At 40.3% G+C, this 26,436-nt stretch overlaps 1 protein-coding gene across 1 annotated transcript; it reads left to right on the plus strand.

Moving 5' to 3' along the window:
* Window positions 1-24,111: 24,111 nt before the first annotated feature.
* On the plus strand, window positions 24,112-26,122 carry LOC133797787 (putative pentatricopeptide repeat-containing protein At1g02420). Its single transcript, XM_062235840.1, has one exon. It carries the CDS (start codon window positions 24,382-24,384, stop codon window positions 25,891-25,893), a length of 1,512 nt encoding a protein of 503 aa, XP_062091824.1. The 5' UTR covers window positions 24,112-24,381; the 3' UTR covers window positions 25,894-26,122.
* Window positions 26,123-26,436: the final 314 nt, after the last annotated feature.

Below are 26,436 nucleotides of genomic sequence, written 5' to 3' on the forward strand. Positions count from 1 at the left end.
TGAAACTAACTATTATCGTACTACCATTGTACCTATATCGTCCCACTACAAATTCTAAAATTACGATGTTATAGTAACTACTTAACAAATTCTATCATACCCCTATCGTGCCAATGTCATACCATCATCGTACCCATTATGGAAATAACTATAGTATTGCACACTATCGTACCCACTATCGTAATACCGTCGTACCACCATCATACCATTGACAATATAAACAGTTTATAATTTGACACTTATATTTATCATACTACCATCGTACACCAATCGTACCTATATCGTACCACTACATATAGAAACATTTAAATAAATTTTCAACATTCTTTAATTATGAAGTTATAGAAAACTTACAGAGTCAGAAAGCCATGTCCTCGGAGTATGCAGTTTTAGGAACTAAGCAGCATCGTGTGTCCCTGAGAAGCATTCCCTCGGATATTTATTCCCAATGGTGCCAAGCAACCACTTGTGAAAGGTCATAAGTAATTTACCATCAACAACCCTCAATTGATCCACATTCACTGATGTCTTCGATTTCTTATTCCTTTTCTTCATTGCAGTGTACTCATCGAACCACCTAGGCCTCTTTCTTTCTCTCCTCTTCTCCGATGCTGGTGGAGCTATGTCTAAGAATTGTACTTCAGAATCTTCAGTATCTCCGATTACAGTAATTTGCATATCCTCTGGTGTGCGAAAAATGTGATCATCTACATCATCAGGTCTGTAATCGTTAGGGAGAATGTCTTCATCTACAGGAGACTGAGGGCCTTCTTCAGTGGACTGAGGGTGTGGATCTGGAGCTGGCCTACTAAGATCTTCGAACATTGTCATCAGCTTCTGCAATTGACCAAAGATCTCGGACTAACCTTTAATAAGGGCACTTTGTTGCCCTTCAACCTTTTCCAACCTGGCCAAAATCATAGAGTAGCCTGGTTGCTCAGCTTGGGAAGAGGTGCTGCCATGAGGTGCTGATGGGGGAACCTCAGGTGCCTCAGGTGCTAGAGGTGGTGGAACCTCCTTAAAAATATTTGCTGCTTCCGTTTGCTCAGCTAACTTTTCAGCAAGCTTTTCAGCCTGGCTCTGTAAGGCTTCCTGTGTAGGTTGTCCATCGGCACCCACCTGTAGTTCCTCTAACCCCATGTCCACATACAATGGGGCTTCATTGTCTATAAGGGTCCTCACATACTGTTCTTCAGCAGGTCGGGCACACAGGTAGGGGTATACTGTCAACTGCCACCAAAAACAATGAATATTTAGATTGGAAAGTAAAACAATATAAAAAAATAAGTAATTGTCATCGGTGAACAATGGTAACCTATCGTACCCCAATCGTACCTCAATCGTACCCATATCGTACCCATATCATGCAATTATCGTACCCATATCGTACCCATAACATAACAATATCGTACCCATATTGAACCAATATCGTACTACTATCGTGCCCAAATCGTACCCCTAATGTAAGGGAGAATTACTTGCTAACTATCGTACCATCATCGTACAACATCGTACCAATATCGTACCTCTACAACAGAGAACTACATTAAAAAATAATACATATCGTACCCCCATCGGACCATCATCGTACCAAATCGTACCCTTAGCCAGTTTTCAAACAATTGACAAAAAACCACAAAATAACCCCACAATCGTACTCAAATCGTACCCTATCGTATTCCTATCGTGCAGTACCCATAGAATTGCATATCTGGAAAAAAAATATAGAACATTCAAAATATTTAAAAAGTAAAGTAAAAGCTCACCTTTTTGGCAAACAATTTAATAAGTTGCTCTTTGTGTATCTCTACTTTCTCCTTGCTCGGCCAGTTGATCATTCTTGGAATGCCTTGGCCCAATCTCACAGCATAATCCTGACCCAACTCAATGATGGACTCAAAAGCCCAATACTGCAGAGTATACCCATAAATAGAGTACTTGGCCTCATTCTGAGTCTTTCCTTTATCAATCTTCTTCTGTAAATACTTCTTCATTTCTACAAAGTCTTTTTGACAAGTTTGTAACAATTTCTGGTATGATATCTTCCCCCATGGGTACTGGAAAAAGAAGTCAACGTCATCTACCATCTTCAACATGTCAGTCCAAACCATCAACTTCTCCTCACGACCTTTCAAAACAACAGCTGATGGACTAAGGCACCAGAAAAATTTAATGGTTCCGCCATGAAGAACTATTTGAAAGGGGATTCCTTCACCCTATCCAATAAACCACACTCAGTAAATTTTGCTTTAATCTTTGCAAAGTACCAACTGCCGTGCCAAGTGATACATCCTGTAAAATGTTCTTCTACTGGAACTATCAATTGTGGAGGTCTTAAATTTTGCATAAAACAAATAAATACCCAATTAAATAGAATAACAAAAAAAAACATCAAATTTTATATCCTGCAATCTAGTATCGAGCAACTATCGGACACTATCGCACCATATTGGACACCACTGAAAAAAAATAAAAACAGGAACAACTATAAAATTATTGTGCACCATCGTACCTCACATCGTACACCATCGGAAATTTAAAAAAAAAACATCGGGCACGAATCGTACCCAATATCGTACCCTATCGTACATTCATCTTCAGTCACAATTTATCAAAAAATACATAAACTATCGTACCAATGTCGACCTACTTTCGTACCCTATGGTACCTCTACAACAACCCAAACAATTTGTTCCCAATATCGGGCATACATCGTACCCAATATCGTACCCTATCGTACCTTCATCTTCAACCTCAACTTATCAAAAAACACAAAACTATTGTACCAACGTCGAACCACTATCGTACCCCTATCGTACAGTCATCTTCAGCCTAAAGTTATGAGAAAACACAAACACTATCGTACCCCTATCGACCCACTATCGTACCCTATCGTACCTCTCATAAAACCCAAAAAAAATTCAAAATTTTACGATTTCTCCGATTTCACACAGTCAAATTCAAACAATACATACTATAACATTTTGCAATGGAAAAGAAATTGAAAAAAACACATACCCTAGACATTTTTGCATAAGGGTGTCGGTTTGGGTCTGGGTTTTTGCGTAAGGGTGTCGGTTTGACAGAGGTGGTTGGGTCTCTGACGGGGTTTGGGTTTTTCTTCGTCTCCGGTGGTGGTTGGGGTTTGGGTGAGTGTCGGGGTTTGGGTTAGTGTTTGGGTGAGGCTTGGTCTCCGGTGGTCTGGGTTTTCCTTCGTCGGGAGGTGGGGGTTTTTCTGACCGTCGGATGAGGGAGAGAGATGCATCGGGTGAGGGTGGGTGAGGGAGACAGATGCGTCGGGTGAGGGTGGGTGAGGGAGACAAATGCGTCGGGTAAGGGTGAGAATGGGTTGCTCAATGGTTTTGTGGGAGTGAGGAGTTTTGGCAGAGAGAGGGAAAGGGAAATGGCAGGGGAAAAGTTTAGGTTTTTATTTGAGCGGTATTTTCGGTATTAAGATAAAGAAAAGCATATGTATCATATGGTTGTAAATTTTAGTTCAAATTTTAATTATTTGGCTAATGTAAGTATAATTTATCAAATTTCCCAATTTAATTGTAATAAGGTTTTTGTTCAGATTTTTGAGTTTATGTACTGTTCTGGGTATAGGGAAAGTGTTTTGGGGCTCAATTCTAGCTTTGGAGCACATTTGGAACAATTTTTGGGAGTTTAGAAATCTGAAATGTTGGGGAAATTCTTGGTTCGCGGGGTCATTATTCTTGAGTGTCGCGGCCTACATGAACTCAAGAGGTTTTAGGGGTTCGCTGAATTTCCTTAGCGCCACGGCCTTGGGCAGGGCACACCGCGATGCGTGTCCAGGGAAATTTAGGCTAAGCTCTCTGACTTAGAGAGGGTTGCGGCCTTAAATGGTTGGGCATCGCGACTCTAATTAGGGGTGTCGTGGCGCAAACATAGGATTAAGACCAATTTAGGGTTTTAAGCTCGAGAACCCAAATCTTAAGGCTCGAGAAGGATCCTACAAGCTGATTTAGTAGGATTCGAGGTCTCAGAGGCTAGAATAATATTTAGAAATTCTTAGTTTGTTTATGGCTTGATGGATTATTATTGATGCGTTGTGACTAGGTTTTTCGCCAAGGCTCGGGTTTAGGGGATCTTGCTCGGGATTGCAGTAATCAATCAGCTCGGGACACAGGTAAGAAAATTGTTTGTACCCGTAGAGCAGGGCATGGCTTGATTATTTGTGTTTAAAGCTTTATCTGAATGTTATGACTTCTTATGATATGTTGTGCATGATTATGAACAAACGGCGAAGGCTGGGAACAGCGAAGGCATGTTGAACACAGGCCGCTAGGGCGAGAACCTCTAAGGGTGCAGTATTCACTCGCTCGGTGAAGACCGTGAACCCAGTGTCTAGTAAAGCACCTAGGTCAGCTCAGGTCGCTATATGTTTAATCTGTTGTTTTTTTAAGCTGTCTATTATGGGATTGAATTATATTATGTTATGCGTTGCGTTTTCTTACTAGGCCTCAGCTCATGGGTGCTCTATGGTGAAGGTAAGGGCAAGGGAAAGGTCGACCAACCATAAGTTTATGAGCCTAGAGCGGCATGTACATATTCAGCTTACCTGCCACAGTCGGGGTTGTTTTGCGAAATATGTTGTAATAGTTGGTCTTGTCACTTAGGTCGACTATATCTACACTTTTGAGTTGTAAAACAATTTTGAAACAATATTTTGGGATCCCAATGTTTAACTTTTATGATTTTAATGAATATCCAAATCATTTATAATTAATGTTGTCAAATGAGTCTTTATTTCAATTTAATCACACTTTTCAACCTAAAACATTGATTAGCGAGCTAATGGAACATTTATAAATCACATGGTAACGACTCTAAGGTAGTAAGGTGTTACACATCCCATTAAATTCCTCTCCAACCAGCCTCTCAGGCAAGCCCTCCAAAAGCCAGAGTCCTCTGGGAGACTCCTTAAATGGGTAGTCGAACTGAGTTGTTCAATATCACTTACCACCCAAGGACTACAATAAAGGGACAAGCGCTGGAAGAATTTATCACGGATTGCAAGGGAATACACGAAATGCTCGAGGAGACCCAACTTATGGGGTCCATATGGAAGCTATTTTTGGTTGGGTTCTCCAATGAGAACGGGGCCGGAGCAGGTTTAATCTTGGTGTCCCCTGAGGGACATAGAGTTCACAGTGCTTTGAGATTTGGATTCAATGCCTCGAACAACAAAGTTGAGTACGAGGCCTTGATAGCCAGACTATAAGTTGCCATGGAGCTTAAGGCTGATGGATTCGAGATATACTATGACTCTAAACTGGTCATGAACCAAATCCTTGGAGAGTACCAGGCTTGGCCAAGACCTAAGAGATGCTACACAGCTTCAAAAGGTTTACCATCCAACAAGTTCCACGGGAAAAAAATTCCAATGCGGATGCTCTAGCCAAACTAGCTACCACCAAGGATGTAGAGATGCTTAATATGGTCTTAATTGAATACTTGGATTCTCCAAGCATCACAACATTTGAGGAAGTGGAAATGGTCCAGCCCTTGGACGGTTGGATGGAACCCATAATGAAGTACCTTTTTTCTAAAGAACTGCCACAGGACAAGAAAGTGGCTCGAAAGCTACTTTACCAGACTCCTCAGTACATAATCATGAACAATAAGTTATGCAGGTGAGGATATTCATTGCCACTACTTCGATGTGTGTTCGGGCAGGGAGCCAAGCTCATCCTTCTATAAGTGCGTGAGGGCTTCTCTGGTGACAACACTCGGGGGAAGAGCCTCGCTAAGAAGATTCCAAGACAAGGACACTTCTAGCCCACGATGAATGTTGATTCCATGGATTATGTCAAGAAATGCAAAAAATGCTAGTGTTGCACCAACATCCCTCGAGCTCCTCCAAATGAGCTTATTGAGATGACAAGTCCTTGACCCTTTGCAATATGGGGTATTGATCTAATCAGATCCTTACCCACACGAAAGGGAGGAGTGAAATACGCGATTCTGGTAGTCGACTACTTCATGAAGTGGGTTGAAGCCAAACCTCTCGCAACCATCACTTCCAAGAAGTCATTGGACTTTGTCATCAAGAACATTGTTTGTCGTTACAGGCTCCTGAGGAAGATAGTCTTCGACAATGACCTGCAATTCGACAGTGAGTTATTAACTGACTTCTCTAAAAGGCATGGATTCATGAAAAGTTTCTCCTCCGTAGCCCATCCTTAGGCAAACGGACAAGTGGAAACGGTCAACAAGACACTTAAAGCCACTTTGAAAAAAAAAAAAGCTAAAGCAGGCGAAAGGCGCTTGGCCCGAGGAGCTACCTAGAGTGTTATGAAGTTATCGTACCACTACGAGGACCTCCACGAGCCATTCTTTATGAGAATAGTTCCCTTAAAGCAATTGTAATTGACAAATGTTTTAAATGAAATAAATAATTGAATTGAATTATTATATATATAGACTATGTCCGATATTATATGATAATATTAAGTGAATATCAGAAAATTTCAAAGTTTATTTATGTGGTCTTAATCTCATATTGGTATGGGAAGATCAAGATTAAGATAATAAACTTAAATAGTTTAGTAAAATAAAGTTATGGAATCTTTAGATTAATTACAGCTTGTATGGTCCACTAGTATTATGAATACATGTGACCTAGATCCATGTTACTAGTGTAGTAGGACACTTTAATGGAGGTACTTTGCATGCTGAGAGTATGTAGAACTGGACCAGATGTGATTTGTTAATACCTTTTTAAACATCGTTTCATAGTATTAATCAAAACATCAAATGATGATCATATACATGATGATCTTAATCCTGTGGTTACTATGAACTCTTATATATGTCATATGATCCTTTGATTCATGCGTTGAGGTTTGTCCGAATGATCAGGCTAAGAACAATTGTTTTGGTGTAATGCCCCGACTAATTCTAAGACCTCAAACCATCAAAACTACTAAACATAACTTCTATTTTGGAATACATGCATAAAATAATAAAACTTTATTATAAAAATCCAAAATACGGGATCCCATTGTTATTACATAAAAACATAAAGAAAACTTAAACCTTTAGTTAATTGTTCAAAAACTAAATGCGGAAAAATCATAAATGCATAATTGAAAAGACTCAAAATATAAACTTCACCCTCGATCTTTTCCAGAAGTACATCCATTCAGTCCTCTCCCAATACACATGCCAAAGTTGCTATGAATCTGTCCCGCCTTCCAAGCTTATTTTCCCGCACCATCTAAAATAAAATAAAAATAAGCCTAATGCCCAACAAGGAAAATCTACTAAAACATAAGACTAAAAACATATATCATAAAAAAAAAACATATGACGTAAAAATGTATATCATATAAACATATGACTACAATATTAATGGTCATTAACTCATTACCGTAGTGTTTGATAGAAACCATCTAGGTCCTCTTGCTACTATTCGAGGTAGGTTTAAACACAACATAGTATATGATAAACCATCTAGGTCCTCTTGCTACTATTCAAGGTAGGTTTAATCATAACTCTAATCTACGATAATGATAAAAATCTTGGGATTTTCTTATTTGCTATCTAAGCAATTATATTTCCCAAGTGACTACAACATAAAACATAAACATAGCATAGCATATAAACATATCATAACACATACAATCTAACCTATTTTCCTTACCAAAAACTGGGATATTAGAGACAAGAACGGGATGGAAACTCCTAAAACCAAACAGTAAAAATCATAAGTTTCTAAAGAAATGGAGATGAAAAGAAGATCTAAACCATCAAGATAGAAACTTACCAAAAACCTTAAGTTTCAAGAAACTTAAACACCTAACCAAAACCCATAATAACAAGTTAGGATCTGGAAGAAAATGAAAGAAAATAAAAGAACTATAATGAACTAAACCTGAGGATAAGAATACCTTGGATAGACTAGGACTCTGATCTACCCCTTAATACTAAAATGTCACTCTATCTTACTTCCCAAGTGTTTAGAAAAGCTTAGATTGGAAAGCTTTTAAATCAAAAAACCCTAGTGTTTTCTCTCTAGAATAAACTTAGCATCTTGGAGGCTCTAAAGAATGCTTGAATGATGAATGAAATGGCTGAGTGCAAGGTCCTATTTATAGAGTTCAAGGAGTGAAACTAACCCCTTTTAAAAATAATAAATTAATGAATATTAATTGAATAAATTTGAATTTTTTGTTCAAAAGATGCCCAGAACTCGGTCAAAAACGTTCAGGAGCAAGTCCAAGTTATTGAGGCTGTTTCTAATTCGGTTTCCACAATGTTTGAAAAATACCAAAAAGAGCCGATATATCGCCCCGTATAGGCAATATATCGCCTGCCCCTATGTCCCAAGTCTCCGTGGTTTCTTTCGTGAGAAGTCGACATTTTTCGTATCAACCTTAGGCGACATATCGGCCCCAAAGCTGCGATATATCAGAATATGCTGATGTTTTAGACACGTTTTTGCACAATTTCAACACACTTGATGTTTGTTAAAACAACTTTGACTGAGTAAAACGTGATCCTAATAGTTGCTAGAAGCTTCTAGATCTATCATTTATTAATTTATTCATCTAAAATACTTAAATCCTTAATAAACATACATGTGACAAGTGTCACGTTCTTAATTATTCTATCTAAACCTTAGGTTATAATAAATATCATTTGTAGGACCAGCTATATTAATCAAATCTTATGTTAAAATTAATATTTCTAAACTATAGGTTAAACTTGTAAAATCCATAACTATTTCTATGAGTTTCCAACTAAATTCCGGTTTGAACCAATAAACACGAAAACTAAAATACTACTATTACTGCTACTACTGCTACTACTACTGCTACTACTGCTACTGCTGCTATTGCTACTGCAACTGCTACTGCTGCTGCTACTGCTGCTACTACTACTGTTGCTACTGCAGCTGCAGCTGCTACTGTAGCTACTACTACTACTACTGCTACTGCTACTGCTCATATTTTTAGTGGAGTAATCATGAGATTAATAAATATGATTATTTAATCATAGAGCTTTTATTAATAATGTAATATTTATTGGTCCATAGGTCCCCAGGGTAGCTCTATCAACACCATATCAAGGTAAGAGTTGATACAAGGGTATAACTGTAATTTGGGAATTTAAGAAGAATTTTATTCTTCGGGTCAATTATGCAATTATATGATAATTGAGGTTGAATAATTAATTTAGAATTAATTATTAATTTTGAAAATATGTTTATTAATTTAAATATTTAAATTTTCGAATTTTATATATATAAATAAATAAATAAAATTTTGAAATTAATTATTTTAGTTGAGTGAGAGAAAATAAAATTAGTAAGTCAAAAATAGTTTTTGATTTAGTTAATTTCAAAGATGATGATAATAATGATCAGCAATTTGAATTTTGATTTTAGAATTCATAATTTAAATTTTGAAATATGTTTGTCATCTTTTCCTTAAAAAGATAAATACCTTATTTTGTGGGATATTGATTTTAATTAAATAATTAAATAAAAGAAAAATGCAAAATCTCTGGAAAGGGAATAGCAGTAAACGCCTGATACACTCCAAGGATTGTGCCATGTGTGTACTACTATACATATATTGTATCTGTGTAGTTTTTATTTTATTTATTTAATTATTTAATAATTTGAAAATAGTTTTTCAAATTTGGTAAGTTAGATATTTACCTGAAACAAATCTTGTCATCATTATTATATTATATTATATTACTATTATTATTAGAAATAATAAGGTAATATAAATCTCTATATATATGAAATAGAAGAAGAAGAGAAACATACACAATACACAAAATATACATCAGACACAACACAATTCACAATTCAGAATAGTTCTCATAGGTTTTGTTTGACAAAAAATCTCTCTTTCTTCTTCTTTATTCTAGTCATTCTCAGACCATAATCCACGTTCTTATGTGTTGAGAAATACTTGTGATTCCTAAAATACAAACTCATGTTCAGCTCCCTTAGGCCGGACTTTCAGATTAAATATAATCAAACCTATTGATTGTACAGTACACAATCAAATGCAGCATATACTAGCATGCCTAATCGAATAATCACATTTATAAACACAGTCATATGCATTCACAAAGGTCTAAGATCTGATCACAACCAGGGTGCAGTTTTCTTACCTCGAGTCCCGAGTAGAAAGTATCACGATCCCTATTCTCTAGCCCTAGCAGTATGACCTAGTCACAATGCAAAAATTGATAATCATCAATCATTTAGACCATTTAAGAGCTTCAAGGTAAAATTCTAGCCTTCAGAATCTCGAATTCTACTAAACCGGGTAGTAGAATCCTTTCCTAACCTTTAGATTTGAGTTACTGAGCTTAAAAATCCTAATTGGCCAAAGTTCCCTATTTGAGTCGCGACGCTCCTCAGAGGCGCTGCGACCATCTACAAGTCAGAGAGCCTCCCAAGTTCATTTCCTGGACACACGTCGTGACGCAATCTACCCAGCGTCGCAGCGCTAAGGAGGTTCAAGGAACCCCCCTAAGCCTTTGAGTTCATGCAGGTCGCGACGCTTCAAAAACAGTGTCGCGATGCGACCCCGCGAACTCAGAATTCCTAGCACTTTTCCTGCGTTTTCCCCGAACTAAAATCACAAGATTTCACCATATACATGAACCAAAGCCAAAATTGAGTCTAGAACTCTTAACTACACAACATAGGCATCACAATTACCCTAGAAACCAACCACAATCTTACCCCAACTCAACAACCAAAGCTAGCATAAAAACTCAGCCAAGACCTAAACTAATAAGAAAATTCACAGTAGAAATCAGGTTATCAAGCTTACCTCAGTAGTGATTTCGACCCCTGAATTGAACCTCAATTAATCCCAGCCTCCAAACTCTTAGATTCCCAAGTTAATTATCCAAAATTTCAAATGTTTCCCTAAGGCTCAAGAGAGAATGGTGAATGAGAGAGAAACATGAGAGAGGGAAAGGCTGAGAGTTCTTTTGATGTTTTCTAACTGTCTCTCAAGGCTTCTAGCCTCAGCTAAGACCAACCAACGACTAGGAATGACCATAATGCCCCTCATCCAAGAGTTTCCCTTCAATGCCCTCAAGGGCAAAATAATCATTAGCCACATTTCCCGCTAATCCTCAAATTTCACTATAAATTCTTGATTAATCCTGACATACCCAAATATTGACCAAATAACTACCAGTTACCTGATAAATCCCGACTACGCACTAAGTTACTTAAATACCCCTAGGCTCACCCTCAGCCGGGTATTTGACTCTGTTTACCCAAAAAATGGCTCCTGATGACGTGGCAGGATTGACTTACACGTGGCTGGCACATGGCGGTTTCAAGTGAATGAATCTTGTTCGACCATCGACCAGAGAGTTATTGATTTATCAATAACTCATGCTTTCGTGCGATCATTCTGGTCGCATACTTTCATTTACTTTCTTTTGGATACGCAATCTTGTAATATTTGCATTAATTGTATTTTCTTTTATTACCTTGATACGCAAGTCTTAATTGTAATTAAGGCCCATGAGCCCATGTGACCTACTTGAGCCTATAAATAAGAATGAAAGGGCTCAAGGAAGGGACTTTTGATTTTGGAACTGTGTTCGTGGTACTCAGAGAGAAGAATATAGTGTGATTATTCACCGAAGTTGTAATCTTCCCAAGGCTTGTGAAACTCGTGAACCCTAGTTCATTGATCACAGTGTTGGGATTCAATATCAATAAGAACACTAAGTAGACGTAGGTCATTACCATTCAATTGGGGCTGAACCACTATAAATTGTTTGTGTCATTTGCTTTCCATTTGATTTTTTGTCTTGTTTTCATCTCATTTTCTATCGTTTATCTGACTCCGTGTCGTTGACCAATTTGAGGGTCAACATTTTAGTGCTTTCATTGAGAGTATAATTCTAGACTTCAAGAAGAACAAATGGCGAAGACATCTAAGAAGACGGGGCAGACTGCTGGCACTGCATCCACCCAGTCTCCTCCACCAAATGTGGCTGAAGATGAGCCACAATTGGATTTTGAGGAGGAGGAAATGGATTTTGAAACCCTGAGGACAACACTAAGTGTGTTGCAAGAGGAGTTGGTCAATCTGAAGGCCAATCAACAGAATGCGGCTCAGACGTTGGCATTGCAACAGAGGGAAATCAAATGTCAACGCCAAGAACTGAATGAGAGGCAGGCAGACATGGACCGCCGACAGATAGATGCCACGACCACCCTAGAAGAAGCCATTTAGTTGGCCCAGGGGCAAGCTGCACCGGCTTCTCAATCGGATCAGCCACCAAATGCACCACCACAACGGGCCCCAAACTTGAGTCCTCCGCTTCAGCCAGTGAGTCCTCAAAGGCCGGAGCAACCACCTGCTGGTCAACAGGATATCCCAATTCAGGATCCTAAGCAGCATCCACCTTCTCGTGTTGGTCGAGATAATCCCCAGTGTCAAAGGAAGAATAGGGTCGGGCAGCCTCCACGAAGCCCTAGACGCCCGATGGTTGATGAGCAAAATCCACCGAGCAGGGGGAAACATCCTTCTACAAATGGAAGGTACACCGAGTCAGGCTCTGCGGTTAGGGGACCCCCACGGCATGATAATTACCAGGGACCTACCGACCAATGCAGGCCTCCCCCTAACACTCGGGAGGTGCCAGCTCGAGGGGGGAACAGTGTAACCAGCCGGTTGCAGTTCAGGGACGACCATGACTATAATGAAGCTGACTCCGGAAGAAGGAACGCTTGTCGAGGGCGAGAAGAAAGAGGTGCAGAAAGGAATCCCCCACGAAGAGAAAATAGGCATGCGAGCCAGAACGCTAGGGGCCAGCCTAGGCAGCGTAACGTCTTTGATCAGTTGGGCACCAGTGAGCAAAGGTGCAGAGATGATGACTTAAGGGACGTGCTCAACGACATGCGCGAAAGGCACGATGAGTATGCCCCTCTAGCACTAGTCGCCCCAGCGATCCCAGACGCCGTACAGGCCCAGATCGATGCATTAAACTAGGTTGTCCAACAGCTGGTAGGGAGCCGGACATCCCAAATCAAGTATGATCAGAGAAGAGGCACTTCGTTCATACAAAGAATAGTTGTGGCAAAAACCCCCAGCAAATTCAAGATGCCAGTACCAAACTTCGATGGGTACAGGGACCCAGTATCTCACGTGAATAAGTTCGAGATACAAATGGACATCCAGAAGGTGTCGGATGATGCCCGCTACAGGATCTTTCTGGCCACCCTATCTGATACTGCTCAGGAGTGGATTTTTAAATTCCCTCCTGCCAGCATTGTATCATGGGAAATGTTCATGAGGGAATTCTACGGGCAATTCTACGCTGGTCGTGTGCACCAAACTGAAGCCAACCAGCTGGTCGAGAAACGTCAGAAAGAGGGAGAATCCTTAAAGGAGTACGTTCAGCGGTTTATGCGAGCAGTAGCAGGGGCCAAAATAGTGGGCGATGAAGGGAAAATGATGGCCCTTACTGCTGGAGTAAGGCGCCATTCTCCCCTCTAGAACAGCTTAAGAAAGAACGGGGTGAAGAGTACCCAGGAGTTTCTTGATCGATCAATTCGATACATTAAGAGGGGAAATCGCCTGCGAAAGACAAGGGACCAAAAGAAGATCCCGCTAAAGCCGCCAATGGGTCAGATAAACCCAATGGCAACGGCAAAGGCAATGGGAACGGTAAAAACGGTGGAAAAAGGGCAAACTGAACCATCAATGTTCGAAAATAAGCCCCCTAAAGGAAACATATACGAGCCAAGGTTCACCAACTACACGGCCCTTGTCGAGAGCAGAGCAGAGGTTTACCAAGCGACCAACACCAATGTCCCTTACAAGCTACCAACACCTATAAGGAAGGATATCTCCAAGAGAGATACAACAAATTTTTGTCGTTTCCACAACAACTATGGTCATGAAACTAATGAGTGTAACCAGTTGAAAGACGAGATTGAGTTCCTTATTAGACAAGGACACCTAAGGAGATACGTACTGGCCACTAGAGCTTCTCAGCGAGAGGCTCAAGCAGGCAACGAGCAGGTGCTTGTACGCCAACGCTCGCCACCTTTATAGTCAGCTCCTGTGGCAAGTACGTTGTTGATCATCTGTGGCGGCCCACACCTTGCAGGAAATAGTGGAAAGGCAAGAGAACGATACGCTCAGAATTTACGCCACGACTAGGACATCAAGATGTTGAATGTGGAGGAATGAACGCCCAAGAGAGCTCAAACAGAGGAAGAACTAATAACTTTCTCTGAGTTTGACGCTCAGCATGTCCAATTTCCTCACTCAGACCCCCTAGGCGTGGATGTCCAGATAGCCAACATGATGGTCAAAAGGGTGTTGTTCGACATAGGGAGCTCAGTCAACTTCTTGTACAAATCTTCACTGGAGAGGATGAAGTTGTATGTGAAGGACCTGGAGCTGTGCAACCAAACCATTTATGGTTTTTCTGGTGAAGGGCTCGCGCCAATAGGATCGATTAGGCTTCCGGTTATAGCAGGAATTGTGCCCGCGAATAGGACATTACTCACTACTTTTATAGTAGTTGATTGTCCTTCCGTGTACAATGTTGTAATTGGAAGGCCTATTTTAGTCGACCTGCGAGCTGTAACCTCAGTTTGGCACCTTGCCATGAAATTCCCAACTGATGCAGGGGTAGGATGCGTATTGAGAAACCAACTAGAAGTGAGGGAATGCTATAATTCCTCGATATCTAAGGCAAAGAGAGGTGGATCGAGGGAAGACGCCAGGAAAGAGTTACAGCTGGCCAATGAAATACAAGCCCAATCAGGTGAGTTCGTCACCAAATAGGGTGTTGCCCAAAGGAGGATAGGGATTTGGATCCTCGCTTTGGGGATTTTGAGGAAGAAGTAGGGTCGATCGTGGACCTCGAAGAGGTCCAACTCGATGAAGCAGTTCTGACCAGGGTTGTGAAAGTCGGTAAAACTTAGAGACAACGACAAAACAAAAGCTGGTGGAATTTTTGAAAAAGAACCAGGAAGTATTTTCCTGGTCGCATAGAGACATGATTGGAATTGACCCAGCGATTATTAGCCATGTCCTGAACATAGATAAAAGCTTTCCATCAGTGCAACAAAAAAGAAGACTGCTCGACAAAGACAGATCGAAGGCTCTGAAGGAAAAAGTCAAGAAGCTAAAGGAGAACGGATTCATCAGGGTAGCGTTTTATCCATCGTGGGTCTCTAATCCCGTACTAGTACCCAAGCTGAATGGCAAGTGGAGAACATGCATGGATTTCACAGTTTTTAATAAAGCTTGCCCGAAAGATTGTTTCCCTCTCCCAAGGATCGACCAGTTGGTCAATGCCACTTTAGGGCACAAGATCCTATCGTTTATGGACGCATACTCTGGGTACAATCAAATTAGTATGCACCCACCTGATGAGGATCACACTAGCTTTCGGACCGATACAGGGCTTTACTGTTACAAAGTAATGTCATTCGGTTTGAAAAATGCTGGTGTGACTTACCAGTGACTAGTCAATCACATGTTTAAGGAGCTGATCGGTACAAATATGGAAGTATACATTGATGACATGCTAGTTGAGTCAAAGAAGGTAGAAGAACACATAGGGGACTTGCAAGAATGCTTCAACGTCTTGAATAAGTATCAAATGAAGCTAAATCCTCTCAAGTGTTCCTTCGGAGTTGGATCAAGGAAATTTTTGGGATTTATAGTGAACTCACGAGATATTGAAGCTAATCCCAAAAATATCAAAGCCCTGGTCGATATGAAATCGCCAACAAAGATAAAAGATGTTCAAAGTTTAACCGGGAGAATCGCTGCTCTAAGTAGATTTATCTCCAAATCGACGGACAAGTGCGTCCCATTTTTCAATTTACTTAGAGGCAACAAGAAATTTGAGTGGACGGAGGAATGCGAACAAGCTTTCCAGGCTTTAAAGTCCCATATGTCACAGCCACCGATTCTATCTAATCCAGTTGAAAAGGAAACTTTGTTCATCTATTTGGCGATCACAGAATATGCTGCTAGTGCTGTCTTGGTAAGAGAGGAGGAAAATGTGCAAAAATTCGTATATTATGTAAGCAAAAGTCTAATAGAAGCAGAGCTACGATATCTGCCCATTGAAAAATTAGCTTACTGCTTGATCTTAGCCTCCAAAAAGTTGCGGCCATACTTTCAAGCTCACCCTATCACAGTATTAACCGACCAGTCCCTACGGAAAGTTCTGCAGAAGCTAGAGGCCGCTGGTCGATTATTGAAATGGGCAGTCGAACTTGGGCAGTTTGAAATTTCGTACTTACCACGAGCAGCAATCAAGGGACAAGCTTTAGCTGACTTTGTCGCAAAGCTCACTGGGCTTCCAAACAGTGAACAGACAAGAGCGCCTGAGCCTCAAGGTCAAACTCCCTCTTGGAAGTTGTTTACAGATGATTCTTCTAATGAACATCACGCTGAAGCTGGTGTGATTTTGGTAACGCTTGAAGGACATCGATTCCATTGCACAATCAGATTCGACTTCAGAGCGTCCAACAACGAAGCCGAGTATGAAGCCCTGCTCGCAGGTTTACGATTAGCCAGGGACATGAACATAAAGTCACTTGAAATCCATAGTGACTCCTAGTTGGTGGTTAATCAGATTACTGGAGAGTATCAAGCCCGGGGTCTGAAGATGGTTGCTTACTTGAACAAAGCAAAGGATTTGTTGGTAGAGTTTGAAAGATATACTCTCCAGCAAGTACCTTGCGACCAAAACTCAAACACTGATGCCTTGGTCAAATTAGCGAGTGCAAAGGATACCGACACGCTGAATGTAGTGCCTGTTGAACGGCTGTCCACACCAAGCATTAGAACAGAAGAAACCTCTCTGTAATTCAGGCAGAAGATACGTGGATGGCACCTTTGATTGAATACTTGGCGTACGAAGTATTGCCGATGAACAAAAACAAAGATAGGACTCTTCAGAGGCAGGTTGCTCGGTTTATCCTGTCGACGAAATTCTATACCGAAGGGGGTACTCAATGCCACTCCTAAGATGTGTCTCAAAAGAAAAGGCCAAAGAATTAATGTGAGAGGTCCGTGAAGGTTTCTGTGGGGATCACGCTGGGGGGTAGAGTTTATCAAAAAAGATCCTAAGGCAAGGATACTTCTGGCCAACAATGAATGAAGACTCGATGGAATTTGTTCGAAAATCTGACAAGTGTCAAAGATTCTCAAAGATTCCACGAGCAACCCCTAATGAGCTAAAGCAGATGCAAAGTCCATGGCCATTCGCAGTATGGGGAATAGACTTAATCGGGTCTTTGCCCACAGGAGAAGGCGACATCAAATACGCTATGGTGACTATTGATTACTTCACGAAGTAGGCCGAAGCTGAGCCACTTGCAACCATAACGACCAAGAAAGTGCTGGATTTTGTAGTCAAGAACATAGTGTGTCGTTATGGATTACCAAGAAAAATTGTCTCAGACAACGGCACGTAGTTTGACAGTGATCTATTCACGGATTTTCGCGAACGACATGGAATTTTCAAAAGCTTTTCTTCAGTTGCTCATCCGCAGGAAAATGGACAAGTCGAGGCTGTCAATAAAACACTAAAAGATACTCTGAAGAAAAGGCTTGAAGAAGCAAAAGGGGTATGGCCAGAGCAGTTGCCTGAAGTCCTTTGGTTATATAGAACCTCCCATTGAACAGCAACAGGTCATACTCCATTTTCCTTGGCTTATGGATATGAGGCTATGTTTCCTGTTGAATTAGATCTTCCATCACATCGACGGATAGCATACGATCAAGACTCTAATAGCCAGTGATTAATGGAATCATTGGATTTGGTCAATGAAAGGCGCGAACAAGCCCAACTCCGTGTAGCAGCTTACCAGCAAAAGGTCACCCGGTATTTCAACTCTAAAGTACGTGAAAGAAAATTTAATGTGGGAGATCTGGTACTTAGAAGGGTTTTCCTCAACACCCATGATCAAGCTGCTGGAGTACTCGGACCTAACTGGGAAGGACCATACCAAATTGAAGAATTCCTCCATCCAGGCACTTATAAACTTGCTCGCTTAAATGGAGATCTCATTACTCGCTATTGGAATGGAGAACACCTGCGCAAGTACTATCAATAAACAATTCTTCTTAAAGAATTGGCTTGTATTAATTTTACTTTTTACAAGTTTATGAACAAGGGTTAGTCAATCTTGTGACTGATCGTTTATAAGTGTAAGATCCTATTTTTGATCGCTCGTACAGACACGATTGTCCATTTATTACGAGAAATAAAAGGGACTGTGCGTAGCCAGTCAATCTTGCCAACTATTGTATTTATTACAAGTATTTTCTCATTACGTGTGTTATTTTGCTTTAATAATCATTTTTTATATATCTATATTACGAGCATAAATGTTCGAACATGTCTTGGTCAAGGCAAGTAACCGAGGACCTAAAAGCTCCTTAATCACTTGGGGGCATATAAGGTATCTAGTAAGCAAAGCATATCAACAGGTATGTAAACACACGAGCAAAATAAGTGAAAGCATGCTATAGTACTTAGAGTATTTTTCAAAATTTTGTTAAATCAAACCAAAGTGCTATGCTAAGTTTGGTCATGCGAACAGATGTTATAATAAAATGAAAATATTATAATATCAAAAGAGAAAACCTTTTACACTGCGAGCAGTTACTGCTCGGATGTAATTGTCTGTTAAAAGTCAAAGTTGCCCGTGCAGTAATAAAAATATAAATTGTATTGATATCACAAACTGTAGTTCATTACAAGCTAAAAATAAAAGAAAAGCAAATAGAATTATGAAGCAGTCGAAGGATTCTGCTGAGGCTCTTGAGGCTGCTGGTCGACTGTGGCCCCAGCATCTTCATTGGCACCCTCAATACCTATTGCCAGGGATATCTCGGGGGATCCTTGAGCCTTTTCTTCCTCTTCCAGGCAGGCAGCGCACCTCGCCAACTCTGCCTCCCTTATTGAGTCGAGTAGATAAGTAAAGTCAGCCTTGGGATTGCTTTTCCAGAACATGTAGAAGCACTAGAATGCTGCTCCTTCGTACTTCTCCAGGTTGCGCGCGTTGGCCTCCTCAAGGTCAGCGACCTCCTTGTGGCTGATCTCCAACTTTGATTGAAGTTTGTGGGCTTCTCGGTAGTTCATCAGCGAGGCTTCCTTGTACTTATCTTTGGAGGCAGTAATTTTGGCAATGGAGTCATCCTTCTTCTTCAATTCCTCTTCAAGCTTGGCGATCTTAGCCTCAGCTGCTCGCAACTCTTCAGCATGCTTGGCCTCAACCATTTTGTGCTGCTCGACCAACCTCTCCTCAGCAGCCTTGATCTCTTCAGCCTGCTTGGTGACCACCTCCTCTGAGTGTCGCCAACTGGTACTCGCGGTCAAAATCCCCTGCGTTCAGAACACAAAAGTAAAAAGGTTGTTAGTATCTATTGGAGAGGTGAACAATAAAACCATAACGAAAGCAGTAGCTTACAGTGAGTAGTTTGTTCAGCTCGCGGCTAAGGAGCTAGTCGATCGGCATGGTAGGAGCATTGCTGAAGGATTCCAAACTACGCCGGTGTCTGGACAGTTTCTTCAGCCTGTCACTAGCCGAAGTGCAGGCGGAGTTCAGGATCTCTTCAACTAGAGTTTTATCAGATTGGGCAGCAGGACTTGGGTTGGTGGCAGCTGGAGGATTCTGGTCGGTGGTTGCAGGAGGAGTATAGTCGGTAGGCCCTGGAGGGGGAGTTGTCTCTTTTGTAGGAGTTGGTGTAGGAGGGCCTTCCGTTTGAGCCCTCTTTGCAGATGGGTCGCTGCAGCCTTCTCTAGCTCGGCGCCTATTCGATTTTTTCCTGCTCGCAGGAGTGGCGGTGGTAGGATTGGTGTAATGGTCGAAAGCTCTCTCAGCAGGCATGTCTGCAAGGAAGGAAATATACGAACAATCAAGCAATATAATTATAAATGTTGTCTAAATCAAGGAAATAAGAGAAAATAAATTATAAGCAAAATACCTGAGCTACACCTACTGGTCGCTACAATATTTACTGTACTACAACTACACTCACTCTCTGGCTTAAAGAAGTCTGAATTTAAATTAGGCGTGTATTTAAAGTTTTCGTCCTCATCAAATAAATGACAAGGAATGGGCAAGTTGTCTAAAAGTGAGAATTCAGTACTGTTCTCATCTGAAGACTCAAGAATAGGCTCGGGGTCTTTAGAAACCTTCTTCTTGCCCTTCCCTAAAGGGACTAGAGCAGCGACAGTTCGCTGGGCGCTGGAAGGTTCATTGATGGCCACTCCCATTGCCCTCCTCCTCGGGGGTTGTGACACGTCTTGGTGTTGATCAGGGACCTCTCCACCGGTAGCACTCCCCGTTGTTGATTCCCTCACATCCTGGTGAGGTGACAGAAGGCCGACCAGCCTTAGATTGGCCTCTGTGACCAGCTCTTTGACACTTTTTTCTATGTCAGTCATGCTGGCCAGGGATGCTGCTCGAATCTCCATCTCTAGAGTAGGAGCTGGTCGTTGCCATGGACCTGAAGAATACTAATTTTCTAAGGAATGTGCAGAAAAGCTAAAGGGAATTAAACAACTAGTGAATAAAGAATTACCTCCTTGAGTGAAGGCCAGATTGTTGGTGACCAAGTCTGTTGTTATAAAATACTCCTGGAAGTACTTTCCTACGTTGGACTTGTAGGTGATCTCACTCAGGAATGTGCGAGCAGATTCCTGGTGGTAAAAATGGAAGAACCCCGTGTTGTTGTGATTGGGGTTGGACTTGAGATCAAATAAGTAATTGATCTCATGCGGCGTAGGCACAGGCCACTTTCTGTGGCTGTATAAGATATAGAAAGCAGAAAGCACTCTATATCCATTTGGGGTGATTTGGAAGGGGGCGACCTCAAAATAGTTGGCCACCCCCTGGAAGAATGGATGAAGAGGCAAGGTTGCCCCTGCCTTAATGTGGTATCTCGACCAGGCATTGTAGGTGCACTCAGGCAGGTTTTCCCTCTGGTCGATGGAAGGTTTGTTTAGGGTAATCCCAGAAAGTCCATACTTTTTTAGATAATTCCCTATCATCCTAGTTGTAATGTTGCTACGAGGAGCAACGTACCATTCAACATCTGGTTGAAGGACATCTCGGGGTTGGGCCTTTGTTTGGATTTCTAGTTGAGGAGTGTTTTCGGCTCGTCTACTGGTCGAAGGAATTTTAGCCCGAGGAGCAGGCTGATTTGTAGGTGGGTTGGTTGGTTTCTTTTTCTTGGCGGTTGATTTTACTCAACCCATGTTTGGTGGACTTGTTGAAGGTCTATTAGAAGGGTTATGGGAAAAAGGAATTTATGGAATTAGTAACGACGGCTGTTCCTGATCTTCGAGCAACTGAGCGAGCAAATCGTCATCGATTGGCCTCTCACCTCCCCATGGGTCGTGCATGAAAATCTGCGAACAGAGAAGGGGAGATGAGAGTCTGCGGACCAATAAAGTGTAAAGAGTTGGAATAACGTTTCTCGTATATAAAAGTTAAGCTTTTATACGACCAGCAGCATTTTAACAAAAACACAAAATTCTATGCGAACAGTTTGGAAAATGGATAAAAAAGTATAAGTGAAAATTTTTCAAGAAAAACTTTTCGACTCTGAAAGGGCGGGAAAAACCTAGTTTTTTCTACAAGCTTAAAAATCAAATTTTTACTTCGATTTTACGCCCTAAATTAATAATCATAACTACCAAACTGATTCCTAACCCCTGCAAAGTATTATTTTCCTATCATATTAGGTTCGGATCTACGTGCCCATTTACCCCAAAACAATTTCTTCAAGAACATGCAAGAACTCAGAATCTGTAATGGATATAAAACAGATATTGCATGGCCTCTCAACGACTGAAAATTTTGAGAAACTTACGTGGATGAAGGTTGGAGTAAATTTCTAAAACGCTAAGTCAAATGGCTGGACAGAAGCTCTGTGAATCGTCGAGGCCGTCTGAGTTTCTAGGCTTTCTGTGACTTGTTCTTCGGTGTTCTTGGGGAGAGAGTAAAAAGTAAAAAGTAATTTTGAAGGGGTATTTATATTGGGTGAGGAGCAGTTACCTAGGTAATCATAAGGGGTAACTTTCCGAGGCATGGGTAAGTGTAGTAGCCGTCAGACCACTTTTGGGAAACCACAAAGATATGATTGGTTGCCTTTTTCGAAAAGGCATGGGCGGCTCTGACAGATTTGATAAGGCATACGAAAGGATGGTCGCCTAAGTTTACTTTATGCTGGTCGCAGTAAAATAAACTTAAGGGGCAAATGTTTACCCAAAAAACGCCTCCTGATGACGTGGCAGGATTGACTTACACGTGGCTGGCACGTGGCGGTTTCAAGTGAATGAATCTTGTTCGACCATCGACCAGAGAGTTATTGATTTATCAATAACTCATGCTTAGGTGCGATCAGTCTGGTCGCATACTTTCATTTACTTTCTTTTAGATACGCAATCTTGTAATATTTGCATTAATTGTATTTTCCTTTATTACCTAGATACGCAAGTCTTAATTGTAATTAAGGCCCATGAGCCCATGTAACCTTCTTGAGCCTATAAAGAAGAATGAAAGAGCTTAAGGAAGGGACCTTTGATTTTGGAGCTTTGTTCTTGGTACTCAGAGAGAAGAATATAGTGTGATTATTCACCAAAGTTGTAATCTTCCCAAGGCTTGTGAAACTCGTGAATCCTAGTTCATTGATCACAGTGTTGGGATTCAAATATCAATAAGAACACTAAGTGGACGTAGGTCATTACCATTCAATTGGGGCCGAACCACTATAAATCTTTTGTGTCGTTTGCTTTCCATTTGATTTTTCTTCTTGTTTTCATCTCATTTTCTATCGTTTATTTGACTCCGTGTCGTTGACCAATTTGAGAGTCAACAGACTCCAGTGTGACTTTTATTCTAATCTGCTCACAAGGATCGTCTCGAGCCGAATATCACAAATATATATCCACATAAGAATGTGATCTCAATCATATAACACATATAATCACATTTATACTCTCAGCGGGTCAAAATTACAAATATGTCATTTTTAACAAAAACGGGTCCAATGCATATTTAATACACATAAACATGCATATATATATATTCATTTTACCATATAAATTATGTATGTTACATAATCATACATATATTCAATTAATTTCACATATAAATCCAATTATGCCCTCCTGACACACTAATATAGTGTGATTATTCGCTAAAGTTGTAATCTTCCCAAGACTTGTGAAACTCGTGAACCCTAGTTCATTGATCACAGTGTTGGGATTCAATATCAATAAGAACACTAAGTGGACGTAGGTCATTACCATTCAATGGGGGCCGAACTACTATAAATTGTTTATGTCGTTTACTTTCCATTTGATTTTTCTTCTTGTTTTCATCTCATTTTCTATCGTTTATCTGACTCCGTGTCGTTGACCAATTTGAGGGTCAATAGACTCCAGTGTGACTTTTATGCTAATCCGCTCACAAGGATCGTCTCGAGCCGAATATCACAAATATATGTCCACATAAGAATGTGATCTCAATCATATAACACATATAATCACATTTATACTTTCAGTGGGTCAAAATTACAAATATGTCATTTTTAACAAAAACGAGTCTAATGTATATTTAATACACATAAACATGCATATATATATATATTCATTTTACCATATAAATTATGTATGTTACATAATCATACATATATTCAATTAATTTCACATATAAATCCAATTATGCCCTCCTGACATACTAATCAAGACACTAAGCCTTATTAGCAAATTCCAAATATTAGATTTCATTTCTTTAAGCTTTATTATAATTACTCGTTAGCGAAATAGCTAGTCAACATGCCAAAATAACCCTTATTATTAAGAATTTCTTAAAACTCTACGAGAGGTCATGAAAAAATTGCGTTCAAGATACTTCACATGTCCATACAAGGGGATAGGTGAAAATAATTCCCCCCCAAAACCCCAACCCCAACCCCAACCCCAACCCCAACCCCAACAATCTCAATAAATAAATAAATATATATATATATATTTTGCCGTGTTATGTTTTCTAGTTAGGATATAAAGCCTTGTTTTGGTATTGCCATTTTCATATACTATTTTTTTTTTGGGCCACCATCGCCTCTTTCTCATCTCTCATACTCACTGTCACAGCAACCTAGCAGCCGTACGAGTCCACGCTCTCACCTCCCCAAAAGCTGTTGATTTCGGATTTGACTGGACTTCAATGTAGAAATCTTTCAAATACGGTAGTTGGCTGTTTTCTCCCCAAATCAAATTTTACTTGTTTGGTATTAAATCATACAGAGCAAGCGCATTCCTTATTGTGCGCATTCCTTTTTGTGAAAAAGGAAAATGTTGGCCGTGCTCATTGAGGACCTTTCATCCAAATCGCGACCATTCAGGTTCTTCTCGCAAAACTCAGTTTTGTTTAGCTATCGTCTATTCTGTTCCGACAGCTCAACCTCTAACGACGACGTTGAGACTGTTTATCGCATTCTAAGTAGCTCTCAGTCCTCAAGTAACTTGAAGCAATCATTAAAATCGAGTCGGGTTTTCCTCTCAAATGACTTGATAGACAAGGTTTTGAAAAGGGTCAGATTCGGCCATGCCAACCCTTTGCAAGCTTTTGAGTTTTTCAATTACACGGGAAATAGAAAAGGGTTTTACCACAGTGCTTTTTCTTTGAATACTATGCTTTATATCTTAGGAAGAAGCCGTATGTTTGATAAAATTTGGGATGTTTTGGATGATGTGAGACATAAAGATCGAACTTTGATAACCTCGCGCACGGTTATGGTTGTTTTAGCTAGAATTGCTAAAGTGTGTTCTGTTAGGCAGACCGTGGAATCTTTTAGAAGATTCAAGAGAGTTGTACCTGAGTTTGATACAGATTGTTTCAATGCTTTGTTGAGAACATTGTGTCAGGAGAAGAGTATGACAGATGCTAGGAATGTATATCATAGTTTGAAGCATAGCTTTAGGCCTAATTTGCAGACTTTTAATATATTGTTATCGGGGTGGAAATCATCCGACGAAGCCGAGGGGTTCTTTGAGGAGATGAAGCTGATGGGTGTGAAACCTGATATTGTGTCATACAATTGTCTGGTTGATGTATATTGTAAAGCTAGAGAAATCGACAAGGCTTATGAAGTGGTTGAGAAAATGCGAGAGGAGGATATAATGCCTGATGTATTTACACATACTAGCATCATTGGGGGATTGGGTTTGGTTGGCCAGCCTGATAAAGCCAGAGATGTTTTGAAGGAAATGAAGGAGGATGGTTGTTACCCGGATGTTGCAGCCTACAATGCTGTGATTAGAAACTTCTGCATTGCAAAGAGGCTTGGTGAAGCTTATAGTTTAATGGATGAAATGGTGAGCAAGGATTTGAGTCCAAACGCAACCACTTATAATCTTCTCTTTAGAGTATTTTATTGGTCAAATGACTTGCCAAGTTCTTGGAATTTGTATGGAAGGATGATGAAGACGGGGTGCCTGCCAAATACACAGTCTTGTATGTTTCTAATCAGGTTGTTTAAGAGACAGGAGAAAGTGGAGATGGCATTGCAGCTGTGGAGTGACATGGTGGAGAAGGGCTTTGGATCCTGTATGTTAGTTTCTGATGTTTTGTTTGATTTGCTCTGTAATTTGGGAAAACTAGTGGAGGCAGAGAGGTGCTTCTTGCAGATGGTAGAAAAGGGGCAGAAGCCAAGTAATGTTAGTTTCAGACGAATACGTGTTCTTTTGGAATTAGCAAACAAGCAAGATAGCCTTCAGAACTTGACAGAGAAAATGGCCATGTTTGGCCCAGTAATCGATCCTTGTAATAGTGTAGATGTTTCAACTCACTCGCTCCCCTCGTAATTGAAACATTTCTGGTTAATCAATGATTTAAAGGTGTCCAAGGTAATTAATGTGGCCTAATATGCTGACCACGTTGTGTCAAACGATGAGCACATAAATCCCCATTTGATTAAGAAGTTTTGGCACTTAATTCCCTACTAGTTGCCGATATCTAAGGATTGAAATTGAGTACGAATGCATGCTCTGTTAATTTTGAAAGCCTAAAGAGATATTTATTCATTTATTTTTATTTTGAAAGGGAGAAATATTTATTTGTGGGAAGGCATATAAATAAGCATTTTTAGTTCTTGTGTTGGTTCATTTAGGCTAGAGGGATTTGAACTAGATTTCTACATGTACATTTAAAGGACAAGGCTACTACAAACATTGCTGGAACAACTTACATATAAAATTCTGTTCACCAGCTTAATAAAAACATTCTAGTTTAATAATTAATATTTCTTTATCATGATATTTATAGTATGTAAAACAATTAAATAAAATTTACATTCTTTTTTGCACCCTCTTTAATGAATGAATGAATGATATGTGATCAATGAATGA

Source organism: Humulus lupulus, chromosome 1 (assembly GCF_963169125.1).
Source record: "Humulus lupulus chromosome 1, drHumLupu1.1, whole genome shotgun sequence".
NCBI classification, from domain to species: Eukaryota; Viridiplantae; Streptophyta; class Magnoliopsida; order Rosales; family Cannabaceae; genus Humulus; species Humulus lupulus.